Source organism: Helobdella robusta (assembly GCF_000326865.2).
Source record: "Helobdella robusta unplaced genomic scaffold HELROscaffold_74, whole genome shotgun sequence".
NCBI classification, from domain to species: Eukaryota; Metazoa; Annelida; class Clitellata; order Rhynchobdellida; family Glossiphoniidae; genus Helobdella; species Helobdella robusta.
In genome coordinates, this window is record NW_008705420.1 from 404,099 (window position 1) to 423,152 (window position 19,054).

Here is a 19,054-nt window from a genome sequence, read left to right on the forward strand (position 1 = left end):
AATAATTATTATTATTATTATTATCACATTTGACTATTATTCTGCAAAGATCATCATTATTAATTTATTCATTTACTAATTTTCTTCGTTCGTTCGTTCGTTTGATTTGACCCTTGATTTTTGATTTATTTTTCTGTTGTATTAATAATCTAGTGGAGTAAAAGGCGTAAAATAGATAGGTAAGTTGGATAGTCAGATAGTTTAGATAGTTTAGATAGGATAGATAGATAGATAGATAGATAGATAGATAGATAGATAGATAGATAGATAGATAGATAGATAGATAGATAGATAGATAGATAGATAGATAGATAGATAGATAGATAGGTAGATAGATACATAGATACATACATAGATACATACATAGATACATACATAGATACATACATAGATACATACATAGATACATACATAGATACATACATACATACATACATACATACATACATACATACATAGATACATACATAGATACATACATACATACATACATAGATACATACATACATAGATACATACATAGATAGATACATACATAGATAGATACATAGAAAATAGGAGAGAGAGAGAGAGAATGAAAGAAAAGATTGATATACTAGATTGATAAATTATGTTTTTTAAAATAGAAATGGAATGCTTTTGATTTTATGTTGATTAAGCTTTAATAGAGAAAATTATTTAATTTGTTCTCAAATTTGATTTGATCAAAATGAACTCGTTCATTTGTTCGTTCTCTTTATTAATTAATTCATCTCTTCATTCATTCAATCATCCACTTGTTCATCCGTTCGTTTGTTTGATTTCTGTATCTCCATTCAATCAATCCACTAAAATACTAATTTGTTGACTTAAACGGTAAAAGTGATAGAGTAATAGTAGTATTAAGTACGATGATGACGACGACGATGATGGCGATGACGTCATCAGTCAATAAGACAATCATTCGATCGATCAATCAATCAATCATTTACCTTCACTTAACTTTTTCTAGGCTTTTAGATGGGTATAATAAACACAGCCATATTAAACTTACACACATATATACTCATAATTTAAACAGTATTGTACGAATTCATACAATACTGTATATATAATATATATGTATAATTTAATAGGACATTTAAACATATATATACATATATATATATATATATATATATATATATATATATATATATATATGTTGGTAATAGACCATAATATTTTTTTACATTATTCTAAAAATTCTACCGAATGTTTGGCGTTAATATGTTTGTAGTTCGTTTTTTCTCACTAACCGAAAAAACGAACTACAAATATATTAACGCCAAACATTCGGTAGAATTTATAGAATATTGTAAAAAAAAATCTATATATATATATATATACATACATGTATCAACATACACATATATATGTATATAATTCTTATATGAATCGCTATGTAATAATATCAGTTTATATGATATCAGAGTGAACATATATATATATATGTATATATATATATACATGTATATAACCCAAAGCCTTTTATACGCTGTTTGATGAATTAATTGACAATTTTAAACCTAATTATTATTAGTATGGTTGTTATAGTTAATATTATCATTATTATTATTGCTACTATTTTGAGTTTGAATTCATCTTAAACCTACAGAACCGACCACATGATACACAAACGGATAGATGTTTGTTTGCCTAAAGTTTCACACGCATACATACACGTAGTACGTATATACAAACAAACACACACAAACACACACACACAAAATGCGTGCAGTTGATTGGTTGATAGGTATACAAAATCCGATTTCATTTTTCCAGCTTCTCTTTTTACATACATACATACATTTATAACTTTTTGTATGTTTGTATGTATATATGTGTGTGTATGTTTGTATATATATTATATATGTTATGTGGTTAATAATATATGTATCATAATGTTACGGGTCTGTTGGAATAGCAGGTATTAGGAATTGAATGATAATAATATGATAATAATTGTAATTATAGATAATATTTTGTCGACATTGGTGATGATGACAAAGATGATGATGATGACAAAGATGATGATGATGACAAAGATGATGATGATGACAAAGATGGTGATGATGATAGTAGTAATAATAATTATGTTTTTAAGTGCATTTGCCAAAAATCGATTTTTTTTCTTGGAATAAGTTTGAATATGGAAAAAGTTAAATTTAAATGCCCATGGTATTGAGATTATTATTTTTTGTTATTTTTATTATTATTATTGCTATTATTATTATTATTATTATTCTTGCTCGAATTAGTTATAAAATTTCAATAATGGTGATATGTAAAAGTGGGAGAATTGGTAGCCCTCCCCTGTGTTAAACTATTTTAAATTGAATATAATTAAATAGAAATTGTGTTAATATTATGAAATATAATTAGAAATATATTACACTTAATATAAATGGTTAATGATTGGTGATTGCTCAGAATTAAAATTTTTATTGGTTGTTTTTTTTTTTACTCTAAATCCCGTTTTGTTCATCCCTTTAAAGAATCTCATTTAATTCCCAGTCAGAGTATCCTACTTAATTCCCACTATTTAGTGCGTCCCACTCATTTCGTCGGCACTCCGCCTTACAAAATCCGGATTTTGCGAGTCTCCGTTACCGCCAATATTGCTGTAAACTATGTCATAGATGCCGTCGCTTAATCCGTGGTTCGTCCACCAGGAGCACTGTTCTTTACGGTGGGATTTCGGGCTTATACGTACTGCTGTGGGCGAGATTCGTTGGCATGTGGTTGGTAGGTGGCACATGCGCTCCTGTCGTAACTATCCAGTTTTTTCATCTGTCTGTTGAGTCTCATGGCGGATTTAATGTTGATGGCGTGTTTGGGTGTGTACTTGCAGGATGTGAATAGTTGGTTCCTCTTCAGACGCATTGAAACTGACGATCTGGTGATAGGTTCGTTAAAATATGTGAGAAATGTTATTGTAGGTTCTGTGTGTTTCTTCTTTTTAAAACTTTATTATTTGCGATTATCATTGCTATTAAAGGAATCATTTATTCTCAAAAATTGTTATTAGATATTATATAATTTTATCATTAATACAAACCCAAACATTTCATCATTCGTCGAATCGTGTGCAGTTAAAGATTTGTCATTAGAGTGCTGCTTTTCTGAGTGTTGATTGATTATCGTATGCATTTTCAACTGCTTGCTGTACTTGGCGTTTGTCTGAGAAACAAAATTTCCTAGGTGGGTTTCGGGTGTTAGAATTTCGTTTCTGCTGTTGGTAGGGCTCGGGGAATTTAATTTGTTGTGCCATTCTTTATTTGGGCTTTTGTTGCTTTTGTGTTTTGGACTTCTTTTAGCGGAGGAAGTGCCGGATATAAGCCTCTGTATCCTCTCTTCTTGGATGCCCTTCACATTATTATTTTTGAATATTTGCAGTTCGCTTGGATCAATGTTGTCGCTTTGCAGTTGTCCACACAGGTTCTTCAGGCTGTCCTGCAAGTATTAATATGTTATTTCGCACAATTTTCTGGTAAATCCGATGTAAAATGATAAATAATTTAAAAAAATATATAAACAATTTAATAGTGTTCATTACATTGCAATTTTATTTTATTACATTTTGAAGCAAACAGAAATGGACTAACGGAATTATTATTACAGCCAGTCACATTAGCAGACTCTTGACGCCACTGAGATCTGCTTTTCACATTGGCTCTCAGCTGTTCAATCAAACGTTCGTTCTTCATGTTACCCTGCAACTTTTTAATACGAGCATCCTTTTGCCGGATGCAGTAATCTTTCTCTGCCGGGTGCATCTCATTATCACAGGCTATCACTTTTTCTAACTGCTGAACGTACGGGTCTTCGCTTACCGATAGAGGTTCCAAAAAAACTGTTCTGGGATTTATTTGCTTGTAAAATGGGTAGTTGTAGGGTCTTCTTTTGACACTTTGTAGGCACGTGCATTTACTTTGTTTGGGAGCAATTACATGTTGTGGAAACCTTTGTTTCAGTTTGGGAATTTTTAGTTTTTTCTCGCAACTTGAGCGTTCCTCAAGTAGACCCGTTAGGCAGGGGATTCCAGGTTTCGTGGAGCGACAACTGCGATCGCCCACTGGTGCAAATTCGCACCTCGGAGAAACGCAGTTAGGAAATTTCGGAAGTTTTCCCAAGTCTCGTAAAAATTGCATCGTTGTTTTTTCAACCTGTTTTTTCAATTTTTGATGGCTATATTCAGCGTCGCAAGAAGAATTATTTCCATCATCATTTTCAGATCCTTTCTTATTGTTTCTGGGAAATCCTAAAACACTTCTCGAATCACCTTCGTAGGAATATTTTTTGGAGCTCATACTTCCACCATTTTCGTCGTCCGGATTTAGGGCCGGTTTCAGAGGTAGGCTGTATACCGTTGGCGTTAATTTGCAGTTGAAGTTTTTTGGATTTTGGGAAAGACAGTCGGGTGGGTTGCTGGGTGGTGAAGGAGGTTTCGATTGACAATTATCGCCTCCTACAACCTGATCGCACGTCATTGGGGTTTTTCTACGTTTGAAAGGACTATTTCTACCAGCCATATCAGATATTTGGAGATTTTGCTGTGAATTAAATTGCGAAAAAGCCGGTGATGCGTACTGATGACATGCCTGTGGACGTATAGGAGATTGCACTGGACAAAAATGCTGGCGAGGACTGCAAGAGTAAGCATTCATACTGTTTTGGCAATGTTGTGGTTGTTGAAGTTGTTGTAGAGGGCTGTTTGATTTGATGACTCTTTCGTTCTGAAACATGTTCCCTGATTGACATTCTCTCGATAAATTGTTAACTAAGGAAGGAGGATTGCACACGGTTTGCTCTTGAATTTGCCGGTAGTCCTCTTTTAGATGTTCCTGAATGGCAAGTTGCAGTAAGGTTAATTCGTGTTGCTGTTTCAGCAACAAATCTTGCTGATATAAATGCTGCTGCCTTTCATTTTCCAACTTTGTTCTATCTTGAAGCTCTGAAAATGTTAAATTTTTGCATCTCGTATTTGGCCGGTAAACAACATCGTAGGAATTCATTTGTTGAGCTGCACAGTTCTGCGGACTAAATCTCTGGTTATTACTTTGACAATTCATTTTGGAACTGCGAGTTCCGCAAGGCACCAATGTACCGCAGTTGCTGGCCTCATTGCTCAGTTCGTAGTAAGATGGGCAGTAGTTGTGTGCTTGCTGGCAATCGTAAAAATTGGTAACCGTCCGAGTCTTTTCGCCGTTTCCAATGTCGTTAAAAAATGGATACTGGTTGAAAATTTGTGGCTCTTTTGGTACGTAATCAAGTAGTGGAATGTTTCTATCTAAGCAATTTTTTTCTCTAGAATAAATCTCTTTTTTAGGCGTCAATTCTATAATGACCGAGGAGCATTTTTTCAAATCGACATCGTTCCTTTCAAAGTTTTTAGTATATTTATGGAAGCTATATTTCAGACTGTGATCGCTCTTTGGAGTAGCTGGTTTGATTTCGTTGGAAACGGGAATTTTTGAGACGTCAATGTAGTCGTAGTTCGGTAGGAGTTCGTTGACTTGGTAGTTACATCGTGCCATCATTTCAGCAGCATTCAAAGCAGACGCGGTACTGTTGACAATCGGGTTGTAGCATCTGCTGCTACTTTCTTCATTTGCCATCCTACTTGAATCACTGAAGATCTTCGTTGATGCGTTACATTTTAAGATCTGCCGCGGCGACCCTGGCTTCGGTATCTTAAAATAATTAGACTTGTTTACGATTTTGCTGATGGTGTTTTTGTGTCGACTTACATTCCAACATTTCTTACGGTTCAAATAATAATTTAAAAAACTTTTGTGCGTAGCCCATTCATCTGTGGCGCAGTTGCGATCTCTGATGTTCTGATGCTTCGAAATATTTTTTGTACGAGCCACACTCGAATATTCGGAATTGCACGGCTTAACTTGAGCGTTTTTTCTGTTTTTCGTTAGACGTGGAGACGATGCGTTGAACTTTTCCCTTTTATTAATAACAGGAAAATTGAGATTGACTGATTTTGAAAGCCTCGCTTTGCAGTTCGACCCATCCAGCATTCTGAAGCGACCACAAGGTCTGGCTACGTAGCCACAAAAAACGGGCCCATCGTCACGATTTGGCCTACAGATGTCATCGAAGATGTGCCCGGCAGCCATGTACTCTCCTTTAGAACATTTGAATGGCGACGGACAACAAAAAGTTAACTTACGCATCAAACATTCCAGTTCTGATATGTCCTTCTCACTTTTAACAATCTTCAAAGCACCGTAGAGGCTGCGCAAAAAGTCGATATTCTTGCATTCATTGTTTGATTTATCCTTATTTGCTAAATTTTTTTGATTCAGTTCCAACTGTTTGCTCAAAAAATCTTTGTAGATATTTAAAAATTTCTCAACCGTCACATCTTCGATGTTGGGATGGCAAAGGGGCGGTTCCTTCTCGTTGTTGAAGTTTGAAACGGAGAGTGTTGGTGTGATGGTGTTGGCAGCTTCGTACGGTTGCGAGTCGGGCTCGTCGTATGTAGCGGCCTCAGGGCACTCCATTGAGTCCACGTAATCAGCCAGAGGTTCTGCCACGTCCCGATCACACGACGGTTCTTCAAACTCATGTTCTGCTTGAAGTTGTTGTCGCCTGTTCTGCCGTCTGCGATGATGATGGATGTGGTGATGGTGATGCTGGTGGTGTTCTTTGCGAGGAGCGTTCATCCGACAGCTGTCAAAATCTGATTTGAGTTTGTTTTCATGACTGGTCGACGAAGGAGAATATTCGACAACATTTTGAAAAACTTTTGTCGATGTTTCAACACGTTGTCCTTGTTTTCTTTGCTTTGAGTGTTGCTGTTGTTGTGAAGATATATATTGGTCTTGTTGATGCCGATGAGATCTCTGTTGCGATTGCTGACGTTGATGTTGTTGATCTGGAAGTTGAAGGCAATTAGCGTCTGGTTGTTGCTTGCTTTTTGAACTTTTAAATGAAAACAGTGACCGCAATTTTGATTGTCGTTTCGGTGCTTCTTGCTGCTGCTGCGAAGATTTTGTTGAGTTTTGTGGTTTCAGCGAATAATTTTGCGATTTCGTTGGTGAGATTTCCAGTTTTTTTGAAGATTGCGGATGATGTTTGCTGACAGAACGACTGGACATCGAAGGTGAGGATCTGGAGTTATGTGATGATTTCGTTGGTAAAAAAACTTTTGGTATAGACTTACCTTTGTTTAAACTAGACGTATGGCTGTTGGAGTTCGATATTGAGAGTTGCGAAGCTAATTGGGGCGATCTCACGGCGGACTGAGAAACTAATGAATATGAAGAAACGTTATTTTGTGTTTGTTGCGATACAGTTGTCTGCGATGAATTTTGTGGTTGCAGTTGTTGCTGCAACTGCTGCTGATCCTGCTGGTGGTGTAAATGGTTTTCCAGCTGCTGTTGCGATCGAACGGGATTTCTTTCCGACGATTGTTGCTGAGAAATTTTTAAACTTGACGTTTCTTCAGATGGGATTAATATTTCTCGAGATTCCAAATCAGTGTTTGGGTAGTTGTGATGGTGTTGTTTTTGTGAAATGTTTTGCCAGCTTCTTGCCGTGTCTAGCTCTAGCTCTTCATTTTTTACTCGCTCGTTACGCGGGGACGACATTTTATTTTTTTTGTGGTGGTTGTTGAATTGTTGATTTTGCGACAAGTTTAACGTTTTCCCAGCTTGTTTATCTGCCTGCTGCTGCTGTTGTTGCTGTTGCTTGGCATGTTTGGTTGATAGCTGACAACTGCTTTGGTACAAATCACTTTCAGTTTTGATTTCTTGTCGGGATAAATTTGTATTGTTCATCGCTTTCTCTTCTTGCTTGGCTATAGGAGAATAAATTTTGCCTTGTCTTGTTTGTTTCAACTGGTGGTCGTTGCTGTTTTCAAAATCAGTATTTTGTTGTTGTTGTAGTTGCAGTTGCAATTGATGCAGTTGCTTTTGCAATTGATGTTGCTGTTGTTGTTGTTGTGGTTGTTGTTCATGTTGGTCGTGATGTTTCAGGTATCCGACGTACAATGCTCTGCTGACGAGGGCGTTCAATTCCTTTTGCAATTTCATCTGTTGTTGTTTCTGTTCGTGAAGTTGTTGCTCCATTCGTTCCTGTAAACTCTCCTGAATCTTCTCCTGCATCATTAACTTCTTTTCAATGTGCTGCTTCATCTTTAAAATGTCAGTCGGCGATGGTTTAACACGTTCTGGCTGTTCGACTTTTTGTTGTTTTCGCAATTTTTCTGAAATATTTTCGCTACTCCACCCACTTGCTCTCTCTTGAAGTCGTTGGCGTACTGTCTGCAGCGATTTCGGTTGGTTGCGATTTTTTTGAAGAGTTTGTGTCTTCTGCTTCTGAGGTAAGATGATGAAGTCATCACCGAAACATTTTTTGTATGGCACAAAATTACGTACGATACTTCGCTTTCGAAAATGACTAAAATTTTTCGTGAAATTATTCCCTCCACAAACTAACCCGACAACAGAATGACTCTTCACGCATTTCACCTCGCAGAATTGATACATTTGCTGCTGCGACTGTTGCCGAAACTGTTGCTTCCGTAGATTGCGACCGTGTGCAACCGTTTGAACGTGCAACTCTTGGTTTTTTGGCGGTTTGGCAACATTCGGTGAACATTTTTCGGCGTCTGTTTGAACGTGGCGCCCTTCCATTTTTCCAAAATCTTTCTTCCACTGTTTCACCATCACATTACATTCTTCCGGACCGATATCAAAGCTGCGAACATCATCTTCTAGATCAAACTTTTCCAATTTTAGAGTTTCATCTTCGTCGTCCTCATCGCCATCATCCTTTCCATTTCTGTTCAACTCTTCATCTTCAGTAGAAAGACTCAAGCCCGATTGACGGACAACTAATTTCTCGCCGGTGTAAACTTTGGCCGGTTTGGACTTCGTAGACTTGCCGACTGGGATGGTGATGGTAGAGGATTTCGAGCTCTGTTTCTCCATTTCGTTAGTAATTTTGCGAGGTTGTTGGTATTGCTGGTATTGGAGATAGAAGTTTAAAGGGAGGGATTTTGGTAGTAAGGCTTTAAAAGTTTGGATTGTAACACACACATACACACTCTCTCTCTCTCTCTCTCTCTCTCTCTCTCTTTCTCTCTTCAATAACTTTTCTTCTAAAACCCAAGCGCCTATTATTAAATTTTATGTCTGCTGATACTAACCTAATTAATTAATTAACCAATTAATTATTCAATTTTGTTCAAGTTACATTTGAGTAGCAATACTGATGGTCATTGGCCATGGTCCAGTATAAATCAGCAGTTAGTCAGTAACTTGAGTATAGTAATTTTTATTTAGTAATTGTTGTTGTTATTATTGTTGTTATTATTGTTGTTGTTGTTATTATTGTTATTGCTGGTGTTTTATCTTTTGTCTTCGTCAACATAAAAATAAAAGAAACTTAAAATTAATATATATGTATATATATGTGTGTGTGTATATATATATATATATATATATAATTTATATTAAATTTATATTTATATATATATATAAACATTATTATTATTATTTATTATACATATACATTATTATATACATAAACCAAATATATGTATGTTAATATAGAAAAGGTTAAAGGTCAATCTTTCTTCTGTGCTTGCTTCACATATATATATACACACACACACACACGCACGCACAAACACAAAAAAACATACACACAAACGCAGGCAAACAAACACACAACACACACACATTGCATATGAGCGCACACGTATTATTGTATGTGGGGTGGGGGAAGTCTGTGCAATCGAACCCAGTCAGTGCAACAGAAGAACCAGACACCTCTAACCGTTACGCCATATACAAAGATATATAATTGTTATATTATATATTATATTTGTATTATTTAACTTTTAGATGATAATATAAAATATAGATAAGGATGAATGAAATATATAAACAAAAAACTATATTTTTTTCTTGATAGCTTTTTCAATAAAGAAAAAAATTAAGCGCTATAGTTGCTACGTCATCGTGTGTTTTTATTCGTCATATTTGTTTATTTACAATTATATTTACTTTTTCGCGACAAAATTTATCAACATAAATACATTTAAAATAAAAAAAAATAAAAATTTAATAATGATGTTTAGGAAATAAGTAAATAAAGTTTACTAATAAGTAATAAAATTACTTAAGATACATTCAATAGATTTTAATCAATCAAAAAACCTAACCAACTTATCAACCAATCAATCAACTAACGAACCAACCAACCAATCAACCAACCAATCAACCAACATATCAACCAACCAATCAACCAACCAATCAACCAACCAATCAACCAACCAATCGATCAACCAATCGACTAATCGTTCAATTGGCCGATTCTCCGAACTGGTATACCCCTGTATCTATTTGCCTTACATTTCGCCCATCCCTATTTTCCCATGGCGTCATTAAGACAGACTTCCCCAAGCAGTGATCAGAACCGTAACTTAGCAACCGGAAGTCAGAGCATCGGAAATTATGACGTCATCAATGATCGTGATGATAATGAAAATCGCCAGCAGCAGCAGCAGCATCCAATACAACATCCGTTGATCAGGTCACATGTTGTGTTATAACAACAACAACAACAACAACAATAATAATAATAATAATAATTATTATTATTATTATTATTATTATGAGGATGATGGCGACGACGACGATGACGCTGGTTGTGGTGACGCTGATGATATTTTAACCACACGCAGGCCGATACAGTTAATAAACTCCTCGCCGCCACCACAACAGCAGCAGCAACAACAAACCGCCACAGACGCAACAACAACAGCAGCAGCTGTTGCAGCAACGACAACGACGACAACAAATGACACAGCCCAACAGCAGCAGCAGCAACAACAACAACTAGCTGATAACAGCAACACGGACTTATTCCTAACCACCACATACCAAACTAATCCAGACAGCCAGACACCGTCTAGACAGACGTCTGCTTCTGGAACATCCGTAGCCATCATTGATCCCATAAACCGGAAGAACAGTCTGCAGTCCTGCAACGTTCTGAATGATTTGAGGAAAAATGGATTACTCTGCGATGTTCTTTTAGTTGTGGCCGATGGGAGTTTTCCTGTCCATAGGGCAATCATGTCATCCTGTAGTCCATACTTCCGGTTAGTTGAATGTTCGTTCGTTTGTTTGTTCATTCGTTCGTTCGTTCATTCGTTCATTCGTTCGTTGTGTTGCTGACAGGCTGTTTGACTAACAAATGTCTTTAACATGTTTGAAAAATTAAACTTAAAATTATCGCACAGGTCAAATTAATCGTATAAATTCAAATAAATACATAAATGTTATCTAAATAATTAAAGTAATACTCGCATAAATTAGAATAATTTTACATAAATTAACATAAATTAATAACGACCAAACAACCAGAGCTCTTTTTACAAACGGCATGCAAGAAACAAACCGGAAGGAGATATTTATTCCGGATGTAAAAGCGGAAATGCTTCGATACATAATCGACTACGCCTACACCAGAGATGTTAAGGTGGGCAGGTTAAGTGCATTTTTCATTCCATTCATTCATTCGTTCATTCATTCAATCATTCATTCATTCATTTATTCATTCATTCATTCAATCATTCATTCATTCATTTATTCATTCATTCATAGCATGAATGAATATCGAGTTATCTTTTCGTCCATCCAATCAAATTACATCCATCAATCAGCCAGTCAATTCGACAAAACACATTAGTTGACTGATTAACTCACAACAATCAATCACCGACCAATCAGATCATATTTATCAATCCACTAGCCAATCAAATCACAGCAATCAACCACCAGCCAATCCGATCACGTTCATCAATCAACCGACCAATCAGATCACGCCCTTGAATGTAGAGCGTCTTCTGCCAACAGCTGATCAGTTCCACGTGTTGGGTCTTGTTAAACAATGTTGTGATTATTTAGAGAAAAATTTGGAATGGGATAATTGTATTGGTTGGTTTTGTGTTTGTTGTTTCTTCTTTTGTTCATTCATTTATTTAATCATTCATTTGTTCAATAATTCATTTATTTATTCATTCGTTCATTCATTCATTCATTCATTCATTCGTTCGTTCGTTCTTTACAACATTTTCCAATTTAGGAATAAGAAATTTCGCCCATACGTACAACTGTACCGCTCTGGAATCTACAGCCAACAGATTTATATTGGAAAGGTCTGTATTCATTCATTCCTTCCTTCATTCATTCCTTCCTTCATTCATTCATTCATTCATTCATTTATTCATTCATTCATTCATCTGTCCGTCCGTTCGTTCGTTCGTTCGTTCATTCATTCATCCATTCATTTATCCATCCAATCCATCCATCCATCCATCCATTCATTCATTCAATCATCCATTCATTCGTTAGATTCAAAGAGGTAGCGAAAAAAGGTAACGAAATTTTGAAGCTGACGGACGTTGAGCTAGAGGAGCTGCTGTCCTCAGATCACCTAAATGTGAAGAGTGAGGAGGTCGTATTCGAATGCATAGTCAGGTGAATGATTGAATGAATGTATTATAGATGGATGAATTAATGGATGGATGGATGGATAAATGGATGAATGGATGATTGATAAGGATAGTTGTAATTAATTTCTTCTTTTACCTTCTCGTTTAACTCCTCATTCATTTATTCGTTCGTTCGATTGTTCGCTCATTCATTCAAACGTTCACTCATTCACTCACTCATTCATTAACTCACTCACTCACTCATTCACTCACCCAGATGGATACAGCATGATGTTAAAAATCGTAAACAATACATCGCCAAGTTACTCAAATGCATAAGGTGGTTATGCTGATGATGATGTTAATAATAATAACAATAATAATTATAATATATAATAATAATAATAATAATTATTATTATTATTATTATTATTCTTTGTTTATTTAACCTTTGTAGGTTGGGCCTCTTGAGTACGACGTACTTTATCGAAACGGTCAAAGTCGGTATTAATAACATCAATAAAAAAAATAATAATAATATAAATAATAATATGATTAATAATAATAATAATTAATAATGATAATATTAACTACAACAACATTATTATTATTGAAACTAACTCAGAAACACCGCCTCGTCCAAGACAACGAGCAGTGCAAGCCAATAGTAATCGAGGCCCTCAAGTTCCTCTACGACCTTGACATTGTGGGGCAAGAAATTGACTTCAACAACCCCATGGCACGCCCCAGGATACCCCACGAGGTCATGTTTGCCGTAGGGGGGTGGAGCGGTGGCAGTCCCACTAATGTTATCGAGGCCTATGATACTAAAGCGGATAGATGGATCACCGTTGACCATCAAGACAGGGGTTGCTGTAGTTGTTGATAATTTTGTTGTTGATGTTGTTGTTGTTGATGTTGTTGGCTTTCTATAAATTCAATTTATTCCCCACAAACTCACTCTCCCAGTCTACGTTTGAAGAAGGCAATTTATAGAATGGTCTCTTCTTGCGTTCGAACTCCGTCACTGTAACGCCAATAAAATCACCCAATTCAAAGTCGCACATCTCTAACAGCGCTTCACAATTAAAATGGCACATCCCTATGAATTATCAAGGGCCCAGAGCCTACCACGGGTGTGCCACGGTGAATGGCTGCATATACTTGATGGGAGGGTTTGACGGGATGGATTACTTCAACAGTGTTCGTTGCTTCAACCCCGTCACAAAGGAATGGAGCGAGGCAGCTCCTATGAACAGTAAAAGGTGGTCGCAGTTTGTGACGTAATTACTACAACTGTTTCCGGTTTATACACGTCGCCATTGTCGCCGCAATCATTCAATCAACTCTTAAACAACGTCATCTCGTCGTCATCAAAGCAGCCCTGTATTCGTAATCATTCATAACCATCACATTTCATACACACAACACACACAAACAAACGCACACACACACACACACACACACACACAAACAAACACACACACACACAAACACAGATGCTACGTAAGTGTAGCCGTATTGGACAATTGCATATACGCAATGGGTGGCTTTGACGGGCACGTGCGACAAAATACCGCAGAGAAGTACACACCCGAGTCAAACCAATGGAGTATGATCACTCCCATGAACCACCAACGAAGCGATGCATCTGCCACTACAACTGGCGGTTTTAATTTTAATATTATTTTATTAATAATTAATTATTATTGATCTATTGTTATTAATTTATCGTTATTAATTTATTATTATTAATTTATTTTTAATAATTATAGCTGTGTGAATTGTTGGTGTTTGTTGTCTCTTGATTTGAAGCAATGTTTCTGGTTGGGGCTTTTCACAAAAAGACTAAAGACTCAACAACAACAACAACAGACATCATAATCATCATTCCAAAACAACAACAACAGACACCACCATCATCATCAATATCATTCCAAAACAACAACAACACAGACATCATCATCATTCCAAAACAGCAACAACAACAACGTCAACAACAACATCACCACTATCACTCCCAAACAACAACAAAACCCACACTCCACTTCAGGAAAGGTCTACATAGCTGGCGGATTCAACGGCCAGGAATGTCTGAACACGGCGGAATCCTTCGATCCGGCGACTAGGCAGTGGACGATGATAGCTCCCATGAGGAACCGCAGATCAGGAATCGGGGTGATTGCCCTGGACGGGCTGGTCTACGCCATAGGGGGCTTCAACGGCATCACCAGGATGAACAGCGGGGAGAGGTACAACCCCACAGCCAACACCTGGACCAATATCACAGAGATGTACAGCCCCAGAAGCAATTTTGGAATTGAGGTTTGTCCGCGATTGGGATCTTTCGGTTGGTTCCATAGTTTTCTTCATGATTGGAAGAATGAATGAATGAATAAATATATGAATGAATGAATAAATGAATGAATATATAAATGAATGAATGAATGAATATATAAATGAATGAATGAATGAATGAATTAATTAATTAATATATAAATGAATGAATGAATGAATGAATGAATGAATGAATGAATGAATGAATGAATGAATGAATGAATGAATGAATGAATGAATGAATGAATGAATGAATGAATGAATGAATGAATGAATGAATGAATGAGAAAAACTAACTAATTAGACAAACGAATGAATGAAAAACTAAGAAACGAATAAATGAACCAAAGAACGAACAAGTGCCCAAAAACGAACGAACGAATGAACAAACGAGTGAATGAATGGAGGATAGAAAGAATAAATAAATGAAGGAAATAATTATACAATTGAAGGTGATGGACGATATGGTGTATGCTATCGGCGGTTTCAATGGCGTCACTACGATATTCCAAGTGGAGTGCTACGAACCAACCACTGATGAATGGTTGAGAGGAGATTTTGTCGATCAATCAATCTTTCATTCATTCATTCATTTTTCCAGTAATTCGTTCGTTCATCAATCAATCTTTTTATTAATTCATGTCATTCATTCATTTGTTCGTCTATATGTTCATTCTTTTATTCGTTCTTTAATTCTTTCATATGTCATTCATTCATTCGATCGTTCTTACGATTTGTTCAGTGGCGCTTTTCAAAATTTTACAAAAAAAAAACAACAAACCAAACTTGGTCAAAATTTAAATACAACTGTAATGAGTCCCATTTCGAGATGAAACTTCATCTAATGTACCATACTGCTATGTATCATACAACCACACCGACATTAAATAAATTCAAATATCTCTTTAATGACAATTAGTTTCACTACTAAGTAGGTACTCTTCCACTTATTTAGTCGAATAATAATGACTGAAACCAATTAATTAATTAATTAATTGATTAATTAATTAATTAATTAATTGATACAAGTACCCGTGAACTTGACCTTAGGTACGACTGCACTGACATGAACTTATATCGGTCGGCCCTAAGTGCATGCGTCGTGAAGGGCCTACCAAATGTCGAAGACTACATAGACAAGGTGAGGAACCAGGTCATGCAAGAGAGAAGGAGAAATAGGCCATAAGTGGAGGAATAAAATATCATAATTATAACAAATTATTATTATAGTTGTAATGATAATTAGTAATAATTTTATTATTTACGAAAAGTTGATAGGTAGATGGGTAAATATTTTAGGCACTTCCGATCGTGTTCAATAATAATAATATTATTAATATTAATAATAATATTATTATTATTATTAATATTATTAATAATAATAATATTATTATCATTATTTTATTATTATTTTATTGTTTTATTACTACAACTTATGTGAATAATAATAGTGTCATTGGAAACCTACATATGATTTTGTCACTGATGATTTAGATGGTGAGTTCTATTCCTGCTATTTAATTAATTAATGCTTGTTCATTCTTTCAATCATTCATTCATTCATTCGTTCATTCATTGGTTCATTCATTCATTCGTAAATGTATTTATAAAAATATTTATAAAAATATTTGTCCCTTTGAAATTAAATTAGAAAAAATTGAATAAACTTGTAGCAACGAAAAAACAAGAAGAGCCATGTTTATATTTCTTTTCTGGATGTAACATTGAAAAAAATTCTGCTGCTACTACTACTGCTACTACTACTGCTACTACAACCGCTGCTGCTGCTGCTAATGTTGCTGCTGCTACTACTGGGGCGTTGTTGTTGCAACTACTGTTACTGCATCTGCTAGCTAGTCCTACTTCTACACACTACAACTTGATCTATATTATGCCACTACTATTTATACTACACACGCACACACAAACTTAAATTTGATATTTGGCAGATGGTTAAATAAATAATGAATGAATAATAATAACAATAATAATAATAATAATAATAACAATACTAATAATAATAACATCAATAACAGACGTAACAGAAATAATAAAATTTACGTTTGCATCGTCATCATCGCCGTTTATTATTTTATTATCTCCATTATTATTATTACTAATGATATTATTATTATTATTATCTTTATTATTATTATTATTATTACCATTATTTACATTAAGATGCACCAACGCCTAATTTTTCAACATGTTTAATCACCGGTACATTCATCCATCCATTCCTTTATTCATTCATTTACCCATTCATTCATTCATCCATCCATTCATTCTCACGCGAACGCACGCACGCACACGACCAGACAATGACGAAATCTTTCATCAGATGGATACGCTGCTTGCTAGCATTGTATAGTCGAGGTAAACAAAGATATCTTAACCATGGATAGCCAAAATCGTTTTTATTTTGAATATGTAAAATTTAAAATTTTTTAAAATTTGCACGCTTATGTCCAAGTCTCAATTTATTATTTCCTAAATACTTATCAGATATATTAATTGAAACTGAACGTCTAGGCTCGTCTTCTTGTTCTCACTTCTTTTAAACACTCTTTTGCTAAATCTGCATTTGCTTTTTCTGGCCCTTTTCTCTTGAACTCACAAAACTTACAAAAAACCACACAAACACACGCGCACATACGAACACGTGTATATGTATTTAAAATTTTGTTAATTTTTAGAAAACAAGAATAATACAAAATTAAACAAATAAGGATATAAATCTTAGATAAAAATTAAACGCCAATAAAGAATGAATGAATGACGAAATGACAAAAATTTTCGTAAAAATGAAATGAAAAGGTTTTAACCTTTGGCTTCATTTACTCATGTATCACCATCATCATCATCATCACCACCATCAACATCAGCATTGTTATCATCTTCGTCGTCATCATGATGTTTTTCACAATTTTCTTCTTACATACGATTAGTATGTATACACAAGCTATATATATATATTTCATTTTCATTTCATTTTCATTTTCAAAGTTTTATTCATAATCAACAACATATCAAATAAGTGAATAAAAGTTATGAAGTTGAATATGCGGAGACTGAATAAGACTGTTTGTCTTGTGGTGGCCACCGCAGGTAGATACATGAATAGTTAATGAATAAAATAAGGAAAATAACTGAAGCAGAAAGATAATTGAAGATAAATAAGTAAATGTTCGTGTCATACATATATAGACATATAACTATGTAAATGTTCGCTCAGTACATATATAAAAAAATAAATGTTTAACCATTCATAAAGACTATTCATCCGCATCATTTGTTCTAACGTATTCTTAATATAATATTAGGTGGTGGAGTCAAGATCCAGTGTCAATAAAAAAGCACGGAATTTTGACTTGAAATGTTGTAGGTTTATGATGGCTCTTAGATGGGGAGGTACAAGTTCTGTCCAAATTTTAGGACCTGTTATTTTTATGCTTGTCTGGATTAATTTGAGGCGAGTTTTGTAGATATAGAAGAGAGGGGTGTGTCTAGTGGTTGTAGGTTGAACGGAGTTACTTAATGTGTAGAAGTTGATAAAGTGAGGTGGGAGAAGATTGTTGATAAATTTAAAAACGAATAAAGCAGAGTAGTAAAGACAGATGAAGTTAAGTGGTAAAATTTTTTTTGCTAGGAAAAAGGGTTTAGTATGAGAATCGGGTTTGAGGTTAAAAATTAAACGTATTGATCTTTTTTGGGAAAGTATTAGATTATTCAGGTGGCTTTTTGGACTATTTCCCCATAGTGTGATGCAGTAGGTTAGATAAGGGTAGATGAATGTGTAATAAAGCGTGCGAAGAGCAGAAAGAGAGAGTTTATATTTGATTTTGTAGAAGATGCCTGTGAGTTTGTTGATTTTGTCTGAGGTAGTTTGTAGGTGAGAATTCCATGAAAGATTTTCTGTAATGGTGATTCCAAGAAATTTGGTAGACAGGGTGCGGCTTATAGGAACACCATTAACTAATAGGTTTAGGTTAGGAGCTTGGTTGGTGAGTATTTTTGGGCCAAAAATAATGTATGCACATTTCGAATAATTTATGATTAGTTTGTTATTGGATAACCAGTTAGAGTATTTTTGGAGTTCAAGATTGATATGTTCAGAGCAATCTGGTAGGTTGTTGGAAGTAAAAGAAGGTTGGTGTCGTCTGCGAACAGTACGCATTTGGTTGAGGGCGAAACATTGCAGAGGTCATTTATGTAGATAGAAAATAGAAG

The 19,054-nt window shown here is 35.2% G+C and overlaps 2 protein-coding genes across 2 annotated transcripts; one reads left to right on the forward strand and one right to left on the reverse strand.

Annotated features, from left to right (window-relative positions):
* Positions 1–2,563: 2,563 nt before the first annotated feature.
* Positions 2,564–8,972, reverse strand: HELRODRAFT_181669 (hypothetical protein; the record flags this gene model as incomplete). The annotated part of the gene is made up of 4 exons (XM_009031454.1): positions 2,564–2,736; positions 2,796–2,917; positions 3,080–3,474; positions 3,627–8,972. 4 exons carry the CDS (start codon positions 8,970–8,972, stop codon positions 2,564–2,566), a joined length of 6,036 nt encoding a protein of 2,011 aa, XP_009029702.1.
* A 1,451-nt stretch (positions 8,973–10,423) lies between these two features.
* Positions 10,424–16,359, forward strand: HELRODRAFT_194346 (hypothetical protein). Its single transcript, XM_009031455.1, has 14 exons — positions 10,424–10,581; positions 10,949–11,152; positions 11,418–11,540; positions 12,139–12,211; positions 12,408–12,533; positions 12,765–12,827; positions 12,945–12,987; positions 13,113–13,356; positions 13,605–13,752; positions 13,987–14,156; positions 14,541–14,812; positions 15,277–15,368; positions 15,875–16,174; positions 16,202–16,359. Exons 3-13 carry the CDS (start codon positions 11,525–11,527, stop codon positions 16,008–16,010), a joined length of 1,383 nt encoding a protein of 460 aa, XP_009029703.1. The 5' UTR covers positions 10,424–10,581; positions 10,949–11,152; positions 11,418–11,524; the 3' UTR covers positions 16,011–16,174; positions 16,202–16,359.
* The last annotated feature ends 2,695 nt before the right edge of the window (positions 16,360–19,054 follow it).